Source organism: Venturia canescens, chromosome 8 (genome assembly GCF_019457755.1).
Source record: "Venturia canescens isolate UGA chromosome 8, ASM1945775v1, whole genome shotgun sequence".
In the NCBI taxonomy this organism is placed as follows: domain Eukaryota; kingdom Metazoa; phylum Arthropoda; class Insecta; order Hymenoptera; family Ichneumonidae; genus Venturia; species Venturia canescens.
In genome coordinates this window covers 21,624,439-21,643,883 of record NC_057428.1, presented here as the reverse complement: position 1 = coordinate 21,643,883, position 19,445 = coordinate 21,624,439, and the positions used below count along the sequence as shown (strand labels likewise).

The 19,445-nt window shown below is 41.9% G+C and overlaps 2 protein-coding genes across 3 annotated transcripts in view; both read left to right on the top strand.

Moving 5' to 3' along the window:
• Positions 1 to 127: 127 nt before the first annotated feature.
• Positions 128 to 3,494, top strand: Rint1 (RAD50 interactor 1). Its single transcript, XM_043426870.1, has 11 exons — positions 128 to 430; positions 520 to 758; positions 831 to 1,004; positions 1,113 to 1,247; positions 1,389 to 1,650; positions 1,777 to 2,002; positions 2,076 to 2,241; positions 2,344 to 2,509; positions 2,603 to 2,995; positions 3,070 to 3,203; positions 3,284 to 3,494. The coding sequence occupies exons 1-11, from the start codon at positions 302 to 304 to the stop codon at positions 3,465 to 3,467; spliced, it is 2,208 nt and encodes a 735-aa protein (XP_043282805.1). The 5' UTR covers positions 128 to 301; the 3' UTR covers positions 3,468 to 3,494.
• Positions 3,495 to 4,135: 641 nt separating this feature from the next.
• LOC122414560 (diuretic hormone receptor-like) overlaps positions 4,136 to 19,445 on the top strand; it is a 49,704-nt gene continuing 34,394 nt past the window's right edge. The window contains exons 1-2 of one of the 2 annotated variants that reach the window (XM_043425948.1): positions 4,136 to 4,580; positions 15,027 to 16,081. In XM_043425948.1, coding sequence (XP_043281883.1) covers positions 15,814 to 16,081 — 268 coding nt within the window. In that variant the 5' untranslated portion in view covers positions 4,136 to 4,580; positions 15,027 to 15,813. The remainder of the gene's footprint in view (positions 4,581 to 15,026; positions 16,082 to 19,445) is intronic. The other variant, XM_043425949.1, reaches the window with a different exon arrangement.

Below are 19,445 nucleotides of genomic sequence, written 5' to 3'. Positions count from 1 at the left end.
ACAACGAACTGACGGACAGTGACATCTTGCGTACGCAGTAAAAACTCTGTTGAATTTCGAACTCCAAAGCTCCATAGGTCACCTTTCGCCTGCTCCTGCGAGAGTGCGAGGCGAGATAGTGACAGCTCACCAGGCGGCCACCAGGCATATACCGCATACGCATATACGCAGTAGTGGTGTTATGCGGAGCAGGTTACGTTACACGTGTGTGATACCGATCGTAATGTTCATTTATTGACAGACCGATTTCGCACTTCTTCAGTGAATATCTCTAGTACTTTTATTTTATGACGAAGAAAAAATGTCCGATATAAGACAAAAAGTTATAGATAAATTCAATGCTGAATTCGGCTCAGATCTTAAAAATCTTGACAACATACGACAGTTTAATAAACAGCTTGAAATCGAGAAAAATGCGATCGAGGCATCGGTGAGTTGGATTTATTTTTCTCAAAGTCTATATTTTTCTTGAAAATCAATGACCCAACAATAATCGACGGGGACTGTCTTCATTTGAAGTTGTCCATGGCTTCGACGGAAGCCCCTTCAAAGGTCAAAGCAGCGTTGGCCTATGTAGACCGAATAATAAGTGAAATTGATCCATTGATCGAAGAAGGAACAAAACTCTCAGAAACAATTGATAATTGTCTCAAAGAGGACAACAGGCTGCGCCAAGTGCAGGAGATTGCCGAACGGATTACAGAATTAGAAAAATCTCTGTCTTATTTACGATTCATCAAATGTATAGAAAATATCAGGTGACAAGCAGCTCTGAATATGTCTTTTCATTTTGATCTTTGTTATATAATAATGATTTTTTCTTATTTTAGTAACGAGTTAGAAATGTTCATATTAGCTGATGATGATGAATCTGCCATAACTATGTACACAAATCTTGCTGACATAAGCTGTCAGTTACATTCATCTTCGTGCCATCACTTGTCCAATTATGTTAGAGACACTTTGCATTTTTGGCACAATCATCTAAAGGAGAAACTCTCGGAGTAAGTGACTAAATTAGAAGAATCAATTATTTGAGTCTGCGTTGGAAAAAAATCATTATAAAAAATATTGTTGAGTAAAGCGAAATAATAAATGAGTGCACGTTACAGAGAATACAAAGAGGTGTTGAAGACACTCAAGTGGCCTTTTTGTGGCTCCAATGCTTCAGGTTTGACTACTCCAATGCCGGATTCCATGAGCAGATTTAAAATGCTCACTGAATATTTGCTGCAGTTACATTTGCCGTATCCTTTCCAAAAAAACGTCAACATAAAGATGCAAATATTTTTTTAACAATCATGATAAAATCATCAACATTAATTATGAATTAAAAAAATAATGGTGAATTGAACAATAATTATGCTTCCCTGACATTCGTCATTCAGAGAAGAAACAACAACGATCACAGTAACGTCAAGTCTTCTCACAGATTTTGCACCAGTTTGTTTGCCTATAACACTTCTGGTACGCCCATTGAGGCAAAGGTTCATCTATCATTTCACCGGTTCGAAACAGACCAATCGTCGTGACAAGCCCGAATGGTTTTTCACACAGATACTCACTTGGATCAAGCACCATGAACAATGGGTTCTCAAAAATGTTCAACCAGTTGTGGATGCTGCAGGTTTTAATCACATTAACGCACAGGTACGACAGCCTGAGATATTTCTAAAATTAATGATTATTTCAACACATTAGGAACAAAGAATGTATGGTTTGGTTCGAAATATTAAGTTCCTTAATACTAATTTAATTTTTTTTATATTCGCATAGGTTGAATTTATGAGAGCTCTCGTGCAGTTGGCGGTTGAAAAATTGCATGCCGAATTGCCAGTCGTCCAATACGACGATACTTTGTTTGCACATTTAGTAGACGAAGCACTCGGTTTTGAGCGAGAACTTCGTGACACTCTTTTCTATCCGGCCAGTCAACCAGCTACAGTGTTTGTTTTAACGCAAGCTCAGATTTTCGTCAAATGGATTAACATGGAAAAGAAATGTAACGACTTCTAAACAAAGAATTGTTCATTTGTAAAACAATGATGAATTCAAAGCTATTATTTTTCAATCAGATGCAACGGAAAAAATGGACTCTATATTGAGCTCGGAGAGCGCTTGGGAAAGACTCGCTGGCCCCGATTCTGATGACATGAAAGTCACTGAATGTGCCGATGCTTTTTTAACCCTTCTCATGACCATTTCCGATCGATACAATCATTTGCCACAACCTGGACATCGGTACACCAATTTAAGCAACTCTGTACATAGGATCTATGAGAATCTTTGATTTAATTCTTTTGAATCTACTTGGTAAACATGTATCCACGCTTCTGTCGATAGACTGCAGTTTCTTGAGTTACAATTGGAGCTGATAGACGATTGCCGAGTGAGATTATTACAGTTGCTTCATGAGGAATACGAAGATCCTTTGGCTTCGCTCATGCCCCGTATACTGAACACAATACATTACATATCGAGCGTTCTCATCGATTGGGGAGTCACAGTTGTACGTAGATTGATAATTCATCAAATTATTTGTAACTGCTGTGAAGAAAACAGATAGTAGTGTAAGAATTAAGCTGTACGTGGCTTTTTATAGCATTTTCTGCAACTCCATTTCTTCAAAAAACAATTCGAAGCAGTTGAGACTGCAACGGATAGGGGAACAGACTCGATAAGTGGTAAAGAAGCTGACGAAGACGAAGGTTCGGTTTTCGACGAGGCTGTGGCTCTGCTCCAAAGACTTGAGAAAGAATTGGTCGACGAGATTGTAAATACAGTTGCACTCGATGTGAAGGCTAAGAGCAGGCCGTACAGAACGGACAAATGGTTCGCCATGCAGTCTGAAAAGGAAGTCGCATCTTTATCCGTAACTCCAAGCGGATGTCCGATGTTCGAAGAGCTTGCTACTCGCCTCCACGACTTGAGAGATGCTTTAGCTTTGCCTATTTTCAATAAAGCTTGGCGCAACCTCGCCGGCCAACTTGACCAAGTAAGAAAATTTGAACGAACGCAATCACTCAATTTTTTTCAATTCAATGCAATATTATTTATTTCTTGCTGCAGTATCTTCTCGAAGAAGTTGTACTCGTCAACCAATTCAACACCGGAGGTGCTGCTCAGCTGCAATTTGACATCATTCGGAACTTGTTTTCCCTCTTCGGACTCTATACCAGCAAACCCGAAGCATATTTCCCCTTGTAAGTTTCATTTGGTCAATGGTCATGACGTATTTGACGAATGTGATTAACAAGAAGCCAATAAATGTTGAATTTTACAGAATGAGGGAAGCCTGTGCATTGCTAAATGTGTTGCGCGGCACAGCTATGCTGTTGCTTCAGACATTGGAAGAATCGAACAACGCTGAAAGAGCCAACGAAGTCTTGGTCGAAATTGGAGTCCACAAAATGTCGCCGGAAGTTGCTGCTACAATTTTGAGAACTCGGACTGACATGGGAATGTAATAAAGAATGAAGCTGACGAAAAAAGTACTTGTAACTTTTCTTTTTACGTTTCTATCCTGTCAATTAATCCTTTTTATCAGAATATTTAAATTTACCATCATTATAAGTGTGTAGATCTCGTTACATATTTTCACATAGTCCATGTAAAAAGTCTTGAAAATAAAACCAAAGCCAACGTTCCAAAGAAAACGAAGTTGGAATTAAAAAAAGTAAAATCTGTGAAAGCAACGAATTTATTTTCTTTTCGATAACTATTCCTCATTGGCATACCACAATTTCGTCGAATCGTACAGACGTTCATAAAATCTAAAAAATAAGCGAAACAAAATCATTCTTGGGAGGGTCTAGAGACAAATAGAATTAAAAGGAAATGCGCGTGCGTGTGTATGTGTATTTCAAAATGTGTACTCTTCGTCTACTTTGCTGCTACTGGTGAATCCATTATGAGACGTTTAACTCGTACAGTCATCTCGATAAACCGCGGTATTAAATATGAAATTTCGCTACCACGATATCAGTGAGCTATTCGAAAAAAATCACTGGGAAGTCTGGGACTGTTACATTAATTTCTGCATCTCTTTTTTCTTGCAATTTCCTTTTTCTTCTCATTTGCTAAAGATTTTATGAATTATGTTATGAATCTTTTTGCTTTTTTATTTCAGCGAGTTCTCCATTCAATTGTGAATTATCTCGGGACACTAGCAATTCCGTAAATTTACGTAAAGAGCCCAAATAGGAGCCGAGGTTGAAGAAAGTCGGTTGTCCAGACTGTACCGCGCAATCCTTAACACAGCAAATATTTGGCTGAGATAAGCTCTATTAGCGTACACACCTTGATACGCATCGTCGTCTCGACTGCTTAAAACTGCTCTCTGCATCTTGAATGTTGAAAATTTAAATTTTCTACAGTACGAAACGGGCAGCCTTACGATCGCGACAAAATATTATGTTTTACCTCGAATGATCCATTGAGTGTCACACTTTGGAGCAAACTAAACGATATCGGAGTGTGCGCGTCTGTGTTTCAAACAATTTTTGAACCGTGTCGAAAAATCGAGGATTTCATTGCTTCTCTCCATTAATCTTTGCGTTACGTGAAACTGTCGAAAAATAGTAAGTGTCAATCGAGAAAAAACCCACGTGGATAAATATAGAATCACTAAGTAGGATGGAACTGTCATCCTCGCGGGGTCACCAATATCACTTGTTTTTAACTAAAGTATCGATTTATTTGGGATATGATAGAAAAATATAAATTGGCCGAATGAATGAAATTTCGAAGTAATGAATTCAACATTCCGGAAAGAACAAGTTTGATTGTTCAGAGAAAATCCAAAGAATTAGTATTCATGGAAAAAAACTCATCTCCGATCAATCGCCATCCATCGACGTTCGTTTCTCCACTCGTCTTGGTCGTTTTTCTCTCTATCGGATCGTTTTTTTGTCTACGCTCGAGCCAATGAACATAACTCGATTGGTAAATCTGGGAAAAATGATGGAACGATTTAGCGAACATGAAGGTCGCAAATAAATCGAGAAGTTTCGGTAGGCGAGACACGATCTTTTTCAGGAATATCCCAAACTCGATATACACGTACAAGAGGGGATGATGAAGAGGGTCGGAAAAATGGAAGTATATATAGGCGTTTGTCATCGCGTGTTTTGCATTCCCTGTTTTACGATTCAGGAGTCGCTTAAGCTTTTTATTTTTTCGTTCATCCCAGACGGTTTTCTCTCCTGTCGGGATTTCGTGATTTTTTTTGCACTCCTTGCAATGGGACACCGAATTTGTCGGTGTTCCATTGTTGGCTCGATAGACGCGAATGCCCGAAAAAATCAAACGAGAATAAGTTGTTGGTGCATCGTTGTTCTATTTGAGGCATTACTTACAATGACGCCACTTTCAGCATTCGTTTATCCTGATAAAAATCGTTATTTATATGAACCCCAACGTATTTTCAACTGTCACTTTCATCTCAACACATTTATCTTAATAATGGACTCCCTCGAACGACATTTCGCTCCCTTCATGATAAAACTAATTTAGGAAATAGTGGTATAACGACACGACTCGACGAGACTATAACTCATCTCATTATCTAAATAGTAAAGCTACCTTATCTTGTTCGAAGCTTGTCAAACTCGGTGACGCTAATTATACCCCTGTCCAAAGTGACTAAATTGAGGGAGAAAGAAATCCTCATGAGGGATGAAAAAGGAGCCTCTCGATCACACGACCTTAGCCAATCCTTGGAGATTTTATCTCGTTCGTCTTTCTCGTCACGATATAGATTTATTGTCATCGCGAAAAAAATTCACAGACAGAAAAAAAGGGACAAATTTTTATCTCATCCTTATTATTTATGATCGACGTATTTTTACCAAATAATTTTGTACCCTCGCGCGACATACGCGAAGCTTTTGAAAGCCCGAGTGACAAATTCTATCTCGCGTGTCAAATTTTTTATCTTTCAAGCACATTCGTCACGTACCAAGAGTGATTATCGTCGTACAGTTATTTCGAAACTTAATGAAACTCATTTGATTGATCGATCGAATTATCATTATTTTTGAAAAAAAAAGGTGATTAGAACAGTTTACCGAATACAACGGTTTGAAATGTGATTTTTTTTCTGATTGGAACACCGATGGAAACCTAATTCGTGCTGCGAGTTTATAACAATGTTTTATCAAACGAGGCATTGAATCCAAAATGAAAAAAGTGACGCACAGAGAAAGCAAATTCACGGGAAAAAGGGTAAAAATGTTGGCAACGCTAAATCGATGGGAGCGCGACGGTTTCGTCCGGAAATTTAGGGATTCACGAAAAAACGTGAATTTATCGTAGGCAAAATTTGAATGAAACGAAAATAGCGCACAACGGGTATTATAAAAGCAACGAAAAACGTGCGTAGTTATGCGAAAGCACGGGCTTTCGAAGGGAGCGTAAAAAACGAGATGGAAGTGTATTTTATTTATTTTCGAACGGATCGTAACATCCGTCTGCAGAAACAGCTACCTCTTTTGGAATTCCGGACAGGAAATGTGTGCCGCCTCCGGGCTCCGGAGACGAATATTTTTTCAACCGGCGCTTTCCCACTATGTTTCCAATTTCGGTATCCACGGAGAGGAATATTTATGAAAATAATTCCCCCAATTTAGGAAGCGGCTCGAGAAGCATTTAAATTGTAACTAAAAACACTTCAAAACCCCATCGGATCGATTTTTTCATGAATTATTCCATTTCGAATATTCACGATACTTTCGGCAGCGTGAAAAAAACAAGGCGCAAAGCTGTCCACTGCGCGGTGAATCTCTCGAACAAATCGTGTTTCAATTTCATGACAGTTCATTGCAGAAAGAGCGAGTCTAATTGAATCTACGGTGAAGGAATTCAAATGCAAGAGCCGTGCCCGTATCTGGAGGGGAATTCATTTGATAAGAGAAAAAAGTAAAGAGGAACATTTCCATACGAGCAGCTATTGTAGCTACAACGAGTTTTATTTTTCAACGTCTCTTCGGGCGTTCCAACTCGCCTTTTCATTTCGTCCTTTTTTCAATTTTCTTCTCTTCCTTTTCTTCTTCTTCGCAACGAGAACTGACGTTTTTTTGCTCACAGCCGCAAGATCTGCTCGCGTCCAGCGGGAATTCGTATCCACTTTCGCACCCAGCTCCGACTCTCGTTCGCCTCCACTATATTCTCGTAATTCACCACTTTCGTTCTCTTTCAAGAAGTGAGAAAAAGAGTACCGAAGCTCGGGATTCAAATTCCTTCACAGCGTAATAATCGTTCGCCTCTGATTCCACGCGGTGTAATTAGCAGCTAAAATAATGCACAAAAATACTGAGGAAAATCAACGACGCGATAATCGATTGATCAATCGATACGAGTGTGCACTAAATGAGAAGCTTTTCTCCTCGTTCGTTGTCGCCGAGCGTCTGACACCAATAAAAAGCTCCATCAGCCAGCAGCGTAACTCTCCGCGCGTTACATTCAATTCGAGCTTGTTTTTATTTTATCCGCTTCTTCCTCCACTTCGCGACATCTCAATTCAGCATCTTCCCGCTGGAAAAGGAAAGAGGAACTTGAGGATAGTCCTGCTTCTCGAAACTCGATACCGTTCCTTCGGCATTCCATTAAGGAAAGCTTCCGCCTCTGTCCCAAAGACACGGTGCGAGAAGGATCGATAAAGACAGACGGGAATTCTGAGGAGCCACGTGTATTACAGGGGGCTGCAACATGGACCGGTTATCAAGCCAAGTGGCACTGCGATATAACGTGGCAACAGGACGATAATTGAGGATCGCCGGCATACTCGTGCAGCTCTCATGATCAATGGTGCAAACGTGGCTGGCTCGTTGTCTTTACATAATTCGGCGGGTGAATAACGTTTGCTCTTGAATTCCAGTCTGAAAATTGGCCGACTTGCGAGGACGCACGTGTGTGCCCTGTAAAAGTAAGATTTTCGCGTGCAACGAAATGGGGGCTGTAAAAACACGGGGAAAAAGTGGGCATCCGGAGGAGAACGGAAGCGGAGAATCTTGAAGATGCATTCGCAGAGCTGAGATCTCTCGGAGTTGCATCCTGAGAATTCGCATTAATTTCCTCGCCCTGCGGGAGCAATAAAAGCTCCTCGCGCGCGAAACGACGGACGTTCTTGCGAAACATTTTATCTCTCTCGCCTTATTCTCGAATCCAGAGACATTTGCATTTATTTATTTTCTCAATTATTCTCGAGCTTTTCCATTTGCGCCGATCAAAGTCACGTCACTCTTTGCCAAATGAATTTCGTCATCGCGCTCGCTTCGAAAACGTTCGATAATGCGCGATACGCGTTTCCTCACTCGATGAAATTTCTGCTCTCTTTTAACGCCGCTGCTCCCAACATTCTCGCCCAGAAGCATATCTAATTTCTCTCCTTTATTCGCACACTCTCCCCTTAAGAGCCAGCTCGTTTTTTTTCTGAAACAAAAATCTTCCCCGATTGTCTTCGATCAATCAAGTCACTTTTTTCAAACTCCCTGCCTCTCACCGCCGCAACCACAACCGCCTTTCTTCACGGCCCATTGTTCTCCTCTTTTTCTTTCCCTTCGAATAAAAAAACACTCTCGCAACAAGATAAATTTCGGGGAAAATCGGCTCGCTTGTCGCGATCATTTATTCGCGATGGCGTAGCGTTGCTAATGCAATTAGGTCGTTCGCGATGAACGATTCTTATAGGAAAGATCATGCGTTACTACTTGTCATTCGAAAAAACAAATGAACGTTTTTCCTCTTTTCATGATCAAAGAAACGATTAAAATTTATTCTTGCAATCATTAAAATCATTAAAAATATTAAAAACGCTCGTTTATTGCTACATGTCTCATTTTGTTATCGTCAACTGCTGGTCCTCTATGAATCCACCGTGTAGTTGTTTTTTTAACTTGATCGTTTCACTGTTCCAGCTAATTGTTCATTAAGTGAAAAAACTTTTTCATTAATAATTTCTCTCAGGAATGAGTTTAAAGGAAAATCTATGTGGTGAATTCGTAGAGTATCGGTTGAGGAACAAAATGAGACTTGGTGCAATAAAATCGGTTAAAAAATACAGATGATTCTTTGAAAAATACCTGTGAAAATGTCTCATCATAGAAATTTGTATTTATCAGTTGATGGTTTTGCAAAACTAGCGTTTTTAATATTTTTACATCTTAATAAAATATGCTGTAATACAAGTCCACTAACAATACATTTAATCGGTACGTTAAACGTGGTCTAAAAGCGTTTTGAAAATTTTGCAGTCATTTGACTAGCATGCAGTACAGGAGTTACCTTAAAGTTGGAGCTTTCGATTTCCATTAGATTCGCGTGAACTTCCTTAATCCAAACAGTGTCCCCGCTACCGAGCAGGACTTCGGGGCTCAAATCTTCTGACATGAGTGCATTCTGCATTTGTGAAAAGTCAAAGAAAAATATGACACTTCGTAAAATCGACGAGTACACGTATTTTCATTGGGATCGCAGCACGTTTCACATTATTTTAGTTCTAGTTTTCCGTACTATCGAAAACTCGTTTCATGAAATATTACGCATACATTGATGGATACGTATATGCGCGAGTATCTTTTCATACGCGAGGGAGAATATCGATTCCGCGCGGCAATGGCATAATTTATGTATTTAACCAGCAATTTCATCCAGAGGGAGGTCTCAGCCTCGCATTTTCATTGATGCTCCTCCGCAAAGTGGCTTCGATCCTCTTCCCATCAATATTTCTGCACGAAACTAAATTTAAAAAGGATTCGTAATAAAAATAAGGAAACACTCGACCCGAACGAAGCGTTGGCGCTCCGCAGCAGGAGTAAAATTCGAAAAAATCTTTGTCCTTCAATTTTTTTTTCGTTACGTATTTGCACTCCGCGTTATGATCCGAGCTCTTGGTTCCACTCAAAAGAGCAAAAGAGCGGATCTAATGAATCACGAGGAAAAAGCGGAAACTGTTGAGGAGGGTGCGGTGCGGTGAGCTCGAGGTCTCTTACGTTTAACTCGATGTGGGTGTCAAAGATAAAGAGAAACCGAGAGAGATTTTCTTGATGGTTTCTTCCGCCCTTTTTACCGCATCCCCTATATTCTTTCTTATCCCATCATCGCCGCCGGCGTTTTACCCTTTTATTCTTTTGGCATACACGCGCGTCTCGCCACTCTTCGATTTCCATCGACTTGTTTGGCATCCGCAACGCTTTGCTCCTCGCTTTTCGTCTCTCTATTTCACCGCGATACGATGATCGAGGATGCCTATTCTGAGGAAATCGTTTCAAGGATAATCCACGCTCGTGGCCTCGGGGTCAAGGTCGTTGGACCAGAATTTTCAGCATTTCGCCTCGTGTGATCGATAAGCCGACTCTTTCAACTCGTTTTTCTTTTTTTTTTTTTTTTCATTGGATCGAATTCCACGTTACACAGTCCGAAGTGTCGAGGGTTTTTAGTACTTTTAAATCCAACCGAGGGAGCTGCTATTTTTCCACTCGCGACTATTCCAAAAGGTCGTTGGGCGAGACGAAATGATTTTTCGATCGCAGCATTTCGACTTTTTGATCGGAGCGATTCTCCTCGCCTCGTTCCGCATCGATTCATCGAGTACGGCAAGAGCTGTAGAAACAACGAATAAAATACCCATTCGAATAGGATTCGAATCGATCGGCTGCCGCAATTCGCCAGCAGAATTGTTCAAATATGAAAACAACGCTGCGAGGACTCGCTAACTGGGTCGAGGATGATTCCGAGTGACGAAATTGACAGCGGAGATCGCCGGAGGCAAAAAACGGCGTATTGTCTCGAAGCTAAATATAATATTATGCCGAGAGAGATCGATGTTAGGGATATCGCGTGTCGGAATACGCGCGGTGTCAATGGTCTTGTCAGTGACAGGGAAAAAAACTCTTTTAGACGCGCGTCCTCGAATTCGACGCGTTATATCTCTAGCGTTAAAAGAGCCGATCCGTAACACGTACCCGAGACTCACCTTTTTATTTTCATATCTTCACGAGGAAAAAACGTCGCCTCGTTTTATCAGCCGCCATCGATTTCCATATGTTGCCATTCAATCATATCTTGCTCGATTCCTCCGCGGCGTTCCTTCGTCCCGAGCCCGCCAGAATTTCTGACGCAATCCCCACAAATATAGGGCCACTTAATTTTATAATTTGACACAGCAAATCTGAAGCGAATTCGAATTGCTAAATTCCTCTCTGCGAGAGCACGATCGATTTCTTCTTCGAGGAACATCGCCCTCGGTTATTTTCCGAAATAATTTCTGTGCGCATTAAGTCGTAACTGGGACGAGCGGAAATGACACTAACTGTTCTACAACTATCGGTACATCCTTTGAGCGTGTCAGAGGGTCTGGAAAGACGGGGAGCACGGCCGCCGCAGTAGTTGGGATAGTTTCTCATGGCGACTGTGCCGGTTATACGAGCTCGTTTTCGTCCCTGAGGGCCTTTCCGACAGGAGAGTTTCGACCTCGTCAAAAGCTTGACAGCCATTGCGCTTGAATAAATGTTCAAAGTCCCTCGCTCCTTGAAAATTGGCGCAGCTTTTAGTGGCGCTCTGTTTTTATATTGTTTCTGACGACTGGGGGAAACTCACGGGTGTTTCCGCGGGACTTTGGCCAATCAATACGGTCCTTGAGGAAGCGATTGCGCTGGGGGAAAGCGACAATTAATTACGCAGACGTAATTGCCGTCACAATAACAACACGTTATTGTTAATCGCTCTATGATTTAGTGCATCCATCAAATCGAATAATCCCCCAAATCTCCCGTTCAATCGTCCCCCGTTGTTTGTCTCTTATCCCCGACCCTCCCAGTTTCTCTGATTTTATTCACCCTTCGAAATCACCTCGAATATCTTTATCCGAAATACTTCCGGGGCGATAGCACGAGGGTGAACGTAGTCTGGCTCTGTTCGGGCTGCTTCCCTCTTCCCACTCCGGTTCGTTCGAGCGTGCGTTCGCGTTGGGACGATTAATCTTGGAGTCTCCGGAAAAGGTGTAAAGTCCGGGGCGGCAGGACGACGGAGAAGGGCGCGAAGGTGGAGCCGGACGGGAGAGAGCGGTACGAGGGCGGATAATGAACGCGGCGGTGGAAAATTAATAACCGAAAGAAGTGGTGCGATCGAGTGTTTCGAGCAAATATAAATAATGAACGTGACATTTTCTATGCAGATGACGAGACACGGGACCGAGTCGTGCGCAAATTCCGCCTGGATTTTTAGCCTCCTCGAAACTTCTTACTTCCGCTCGTAATGAAATTTAACGAAGAAACGCTTGCGATTAAAACGAAGAAATATATGGCAGGGCGTCGAATCTACATATTGGGCAACTCGAAATTGTCTCATCTCTCCGGTCAATCTTTCCATACACTTGCTACACTTTCCGGTGTGTAGCAAGTGTACAAGCGCGCTAATCCTCCATCGGAGCGAGTCCCGCCCGATCGTAGCAACCCGACATTTCCTCGACTGTTATATGTGCTCGTGTTTTTCGTTGACTGCGTACTTTTCGCACAGAACCGCTCGTACTGAACGAAAATCTTGGAAACGTGTCAATCATCTTTCCATATTTACCAGCTGCTCGCTTCGTCAGCTCTCAAATGTATCGACTAATTTCTAATAGAATCATTTCCATTATAATTTTGTCATTTAATAATGCTACGAGCAAATATTCATGACAATCATGAAAAATCTCTCTATAGTCTTTTTGAATATTAGCTTCTTGAAACAATCTGAAAAAAAAAAATCCATCTCATTATTCTTGGTACATATTTATTAGGGTGTGTAAAACAAATGTTTTTTTCCGAAAGAATAGTCTTCAGGTAGAAGATTGAAGTCTATTCGCTTTTTGAAGGCTTCGCTCTACTTCAATCTACGGATTGATTCTAGTAGATTTTTAATTTTTGCCACTGTTCTTTGCCACCATTGTTTCGATTTGTTTAGAATTATTTGGGAGTGCTTGGGCTTGTTTGGGCTCGTTGGGGTTTAACAAACTGAATCGAGCCCAAACGAACCCAAAGAAACCCAAACATGACAAATCGTTGCTCCCTATTGCGACCCCTCGTTAATATGAGCTTATGCGATTGTTGATACTCGGAATGAATAGGACAAATAATAGATAAACATAACATTTTGACGTTAGTCTCTACGCTCGAAGGATCGATACGCTCAATATGGCGGACACGATAAGAGCCTCACGCTCCGCGTGCAATGTCTGTATTCGTGCATAAACACATCCATCTCATTAAATGATGGTGTACAGAGGTCGGAGCAAGTGGAGAATCTAATTGATGGACGAGCTGCTAAATGGGTTGATACATATTGCGCTCGAGGCGATGATCGACGTTCGCAGACGGATCTCCCCGATTAGTTATGCCCAGGGTGTCCTGGAAATCTCGTTCGAGTAACGCGAATATTTTTTATCCTCATGAATCATTCCTCGTTCATCTTCAAGAGAAATTCCAACACAAACGATTTTCCCCTTTCGGTATGTCTCGAGCTTCCCGAACAGAGTTGGACAGCGCTCTTCAACTGCGAATACCTCACGCTCCCCGGCCATGCGCGCTCCTGTTAATCTAAAACTTGTCAGAAGCTCGACTGTATTGACGAGCAAGAGGAAATAATGTAAAACAGAAATTGCTCCACAGGTGGATCCAGCGCGAGGGATATAATTAGTGACAGTTAATCAGAAATCGTCGATTCTCTTGATGTTGAAACGCCTGGTAATTAGTGAACTGTCCAACGGACCGAGAAGAACAGACATCGATGTTTTAAGCCCCCTTTTTAGGTCGCAAACTGTTCCATGAGTTGTCAAACTTTTTGAAAAAAACCTGTTTACGAACGAAAGATCCAACGTTGTTTTGACGTTTGACGATTCTTTGGAAAGCCGGATTTTAGAAGAAATGCGTACAAGCTTCACAGCCCTCGAAATCCCGAAAGAAATATAAGCCCCCCGAGCTCGCGGTAGTAATACAAACTCAAAGGACAACCTCGTGATTTGAGCACGTAGATAGTCTGTAGGGATTATTGAGAGGACGATCGAGTATCGTATTGGCTGGATCGCAAGTCCGTGGTATATAGAATACCGTATTGTCAAGAGGCTGTACGAACATCCGGCTATATTACGTTTACATTATTGATGCAGCTGTCGCACAAGCGTGTTCCATGCCAGACGCGCTCGTTAAGGCATCTGATATGCGTTTGATCCTGCAGGAAAATCTGCAGTTGTAAACCTTTGCGGAAAGCGTATTGACGGATCGGTTTTGTGGCAATGAATTTTTCAAAATTCTGCTCCGATCCAGCAATTTTCTATTTTTTAATCTTTAAATTTTTCGTGAGATCGACACTGCTGACTCTGTCGTGAAGGTAAAGGAGACTCTTGAAATAAGATCTCTAACGATAAACAAAAAGTACGAACTCGAATCTCATGCAGCTAAATATTTTCCTACGTCTCTCTCGGTCCTAATTTATTGTTTGCCAGTTGAAGTCGGACGGTTCGAGCAAATTAGCAGGATTTGCCTCGTACACGTATTTCATAAATGAAGATAGAGAGTGGAAACAGAGGGCGAAGGGGAAAAGGGGAGGGAGAGAGTGATAGAAAAAGAAACGAAAGAGCATCATACAAGAGGATGATTTTAGTTTCAACCCTCGAAGCTCGGGGGTGTAATCGACGTGGCGCATGCTCTTAGTCCTTTGTCCGCGAAGCAACGTCCCGTTCGTTTTCCGGACAGAGTATAACAAGCAGCGAGCTCGACGGTATCGCGTTTCCCTATTTTTACCATTTTTCTCATTCTCGGTAAAACTTAATAAGACCGAGATAACTCGTGCCAAGTGCTGCTGGCAAAATCGAGGCTTTTTACTCCCACGAGTGAAAAGCTGTACAGAAGCATATTGCGGATGAAAGAAACTATAAAAAAAATTTTTTAATCATCCAATCTTGCCGGATAAACGGCTTGAGTTTCATCATTTTCATGACAACTTGATCTCAATATTCGTGCTAATTCGACACTACGATATTTCCAAATTGGTAGCAGAAAATGGGCAATCAAATGGATTGCAACGAATCGAATTTGATTTTGTTGTGAGGAAATGTGAGTCAAAGTGATCGGGAGACGGCGATGTGCAACACGTGGATGCTTCGCGAGACTGTAAACCGCTCGATGAGTTCCTCCCGTGTTTCGGAAAACTAGCAGAGAAAAGGGATTGTTCGATTGATCAAAGGGTCACGGAGACTTTGAGTGTGTGCGGCGAATTAAGGCTGTAATATTGATGCACAACTTTATCGACTTTGTTCGCGGAGGCAACTTGTCTCATGGTTTTCCGCGGTCAGGAATTCAGTGAGTGTTTGTTGAAGAGTTTGCGAATGCGACTCAAGTACTCCGGATAGCCGCGTCCAGGTATCGAAGCCGGAGCAGGAAGAGACCCCAAAAAAGTCCTGGAATGTGATGGATCAAGCAAAAAGAGTTTGAGCCACGAGACGCAAGGACATCTCGGACCTGTTGCAGTCGCTTCGAATGACGCACTAGATATTTCGAGTTCCTCGATCTCAACTTTAGCCACATTATAATGCCTTTCGGAGGAACTCTGGGAAGAACGCGAATATGAAAATAATAAATTCCCGTTGCATTAATTGTCGACGCAGCTCGTTTCGACGAATGGAACGAACGACGATCTCGAATTTATGAACGAGGCTCGAATCGCGATCAAACGAAATCATACGAACGAGCGAAGCTTCGTAAAGCTGAGGGAAATAATGAAAAAGAAACGCATCTTAGTGACCGGAGTTTCTGACAATTAGGACAATTAGATCGAGTTACCATGGCGAATGCACCGCTCGAAGAAACCGAACTATTCACCGAAAATGTTGTTCTCAACGTTCTGCACCGAATTAATGATCTCAACGACTCATATTTTCGGAAAGGACTCGAATGTCTCACCTCCAGAGATCCCCTGACGTCGAGGACTTACGAGGATGGATGCGACGTCGATTGGGACTCTGTGCTCTGCTGGCCCGAGAGCCCACCCGGTACCCTCGTTAAGGTTCCCTGTTTCGAGGAGCTCCATGGAATCCTTTATGACAGCACACGTGAGTAGAGAAACAACACAATTTCGTTGTTATTATTTCATCGGAAATGGGGCCAACTCGACGCACCGGAGTCGAATAATTGAATTGATGATTAGTCGAAGGGTGAAGAAAATTCGTCTTTTGTTATTGTTCCGTATATTCGGGACGAGTGTTTTCTCTGCATCGAGAGAATTAAACGGTAATATTTAGCGTGAAATTCACTGTAAAATTGACCGTGATATATTTGAGTGCAGGGACAAGTTAACGAAAATATTATTCATTCTTGTAACGCACTGTGAAATTTTAAAGATTTGGCGAAATTCTCAGTTCAAAAGCAGAAAATATTGCAAATGGAGGGTGAAAATTTACTAAATACTTCGGTAAAAGTTTCTACTCGGAACAATAAATATTATTTAATTTTTAATAATATTCCATTTTTCTTCTACAATAATATTATTGCAGCTCGTCGCCGCACTATATCGTTACTGAGTTTTTTTTTCATCGGTCAAACTGCGTCAAAGAATTTCGATATCGAAATTTGTAGCTGTCTCTCTCGCACTCACTGATCCATCCCCTTAATAAGGAGGCGACAAAAAAACTTATGGAACGTTGAAAAAATACATTGGAAAATAGGACGAAAGGGCAAAACTATAATTGTCCTGAGGCTTCCGGAGGAAAAATTTTTTCTCATGAAAAAACGTGCGCGAATCGAACTCCCGGTTGATGAATTAATGAGCCAAATTCATTCGCACGATTAATCGATTGTTTATCCGTACGCACAGTTTTTTTATCGCTGCTTGATTAGCGTTATATTAATAGGCGATTCTCCGCACCGCAAGAGATTTATCTTGGCGCGGCGGTAACATGCAAAAAAATGGCTCTGTTGTCGAGGCTCTTATTTGCGAGGATGGAATATGTCGCGAAAAAGTGGCGGGACACCCTCGCCCGCCCACCGTCGATCGATAATCAGTCGATTTCGTCGCCGAGTATTTTTTCTCTCCTGCCTTAAAATGATTGGAAATGAATCCTTCCTTCAATTCCCTAATCTCCGGAGATGTATGAACGCGGGGAGAAAAATATGATGGATGAAAGAAAGAGCAGCGTGATCGAGCAAGAGCTAGCGAATGAGAGAGAGAGAGAGAGAGCTGAAAATAAATGCTCGTGCGACAAAAGTTATTAATCGAGGACAAAATGAGTGTTCACGGAGATTCGATCGATCGTCGGGTTCCTTTAAATTTAGCAAGAAAAATCGAAGCCTCCTCGCGAAATGATGCAAAGAATTCAACCCGTTTTTATACAAGTGCGGATCGAAACCGACACTTCGCTAAGCTGAGAATTTTATTGAAGAATAAGTTCGCGCGATGTTGTCGAAAACTGTAGGTAAAGTTTGGACAGCCGGAATACGAGAAGTGGGAGCGACGTATTTAGTCGCTTCCCCAGACATTTCCGCAAACTCTTTCAGGATTTCGTTCCCACGGATGTACAGTTTGACGTGCGTACAAGTGCCTCCCCGGTTACGAGGGTATATGCTTTTTATCCGAATAGGATATTGCGCGGACAGGTAATACGTCCAAAAGATATGTGTATCGGATGATAAAAATTTATGGCGTACCTTCGGAAATGAAAATATCGCGAATGTGTACGCGGTATCCGAGAACAAAAAACATAAAATCCATAATATGCATGAAGATTCAAGGATAAAGTGTACGAGACTTTCCAGACGCGCTTTAATACATTCGCTGCAAAATACAATGCATAAATGCACAAGTTTTCTCATAATTTCGATGAGTGCACCCAGCCAGAGTCCAAAAACTCGAATATTTTGTCATTATTTCGTAGGAAAAGCCTTCCAACGAGGGTCAGCTTACGAAAATTGTGTCCCACCAATTTGGAGGCTAGAGGAAGAAAAATCTTGCTATTTTTTCCACACCAACGCGTATTTGATGAATCAAACGAAAGTCGAATATTCTTGAGCTCATCGGAGCTGCTCGACGTCTTTAAAGGGACTCTATCCGTGCCCGCGTGTACATTCGGGAGACCATTTTTACAGTACATTTGGCTAACCCGAACAGATGAGCCGAAACTTTCGCCCCTTGCCGGGGAAGTTCTCGGCAGTTCTCTTTTTGAAATTCCGCCTCTGTCACTCGAGAATTCTCCAAATATCTCGCAGGATCACTTCAAGATACCACAGGATCTTTCCTTTTCAGCGCACTCCGGAGAATACAGAACAAAAATTCCCGGAGGACACTGTCTGGCTTTCCTGATTGATATTGGCAGAATGCCGAAAATATATTAAAGAGATCCCCGCGAGTGAATATTCCTTGGAATTTCACAATTTCACGCGTTCGTGAAAAAATCGATTATTCGCGAGCGCTCTTTATTCATTGGATAATGAAACAAGTCCCGCGACGTATATGCGTGATGAAAAGATCGCTCTTTCGCCGTCCGATAAAATGAATCGATTAAAAGTTCTGGACGCAAGTACGAGTTGGAAAAAATCGAAGTCCTTTTTCCTCGGCTGTTACTCTCGTTTCGAGGATTGAATCTCAAGTAGAAATCGGCTAGAATGTCGATCGAATGGCGCGACTAGAAGTTGAAAACTCGAGCGTTGTTTATTTCTGAAGCTTTCTTCGCGAAAGGAAACTTCGGACTCGCGATCGACTCGCTCGAAATCCCATCATCGGCCGCTTGAGAAAGTAGCTGCACAAAATATGCCGGACAAAAGGATGAGAGAAAGGCTTGAAAAAAGCGGTCGAAATAACGAAAGTAAATTCTTTTGTAACTCTTTGATGCGCGATCACCGACGCAAATCCGTCTCATTCTTCCCTCGAGCTTGTATTCACAACTTCGAATCTCAGCGACGCCACTAAATCGGGCCGCACGCGAGAAAAGAACTGAACCGGGGAGGCCGAGATGACTTTCGAGGATCTTTTTTTCGTTAAGTACACGAATGGATGTATTTATACATACGAATGTACAGAGCATGAAACGGAGGAGTGCGAAGCACTAAACTAGCTGAGAAGTTTGATCGCGTGGAAAAGTTCGCCGCAGACGAAGTGAGTAAGCGACGACGTTTCGTTGAAGGATAACCGGCCACAAAAAAGAGACCGTGAACAAAGTTTCTTTCCTTTTTATTTTCTGTACACGCGAGAGCTTCGAGATTGATCTAATCCGAAAGTTCATCCAGTTTCTCCGCCTTCCCAAGTCGAGATCTACTGTTCGTACGGGTGAAAGCGAACAAGATGTATCGGCTATTTTCCCCAGCCGTTATAACCTAATTCTCATCATCGCATCATCGAAAGCGTCATTTCGTTCCGTTGCTTTCGATTTTCCTTGTTTTTTCGCTCCGCTACAGGGAAAGATTACTATCTTTCGCAGTATCGCA

Coding starts and splice junctions, on each gene's coding strand:
- Rint1 (XM_043426870.1), top strand. CDS start 302: ATGTCCGATATAAGACAAAAAGTTATAGATAAATTCAATGCTGAATTC. Junction 759..830: donor AAATGTATAGAAAATATCAG/GTGACAAGCAGC, acceptor TTCTTATTTTAG/TAACGAGTTAGAAATGTTCA. Junction 1,651..1,776: donor TTAATCACATTAACGCACAG/GTACGACAGCCT, acceptor ATATTCGCATAG/GTTGAATTTATGAGAGCTCT.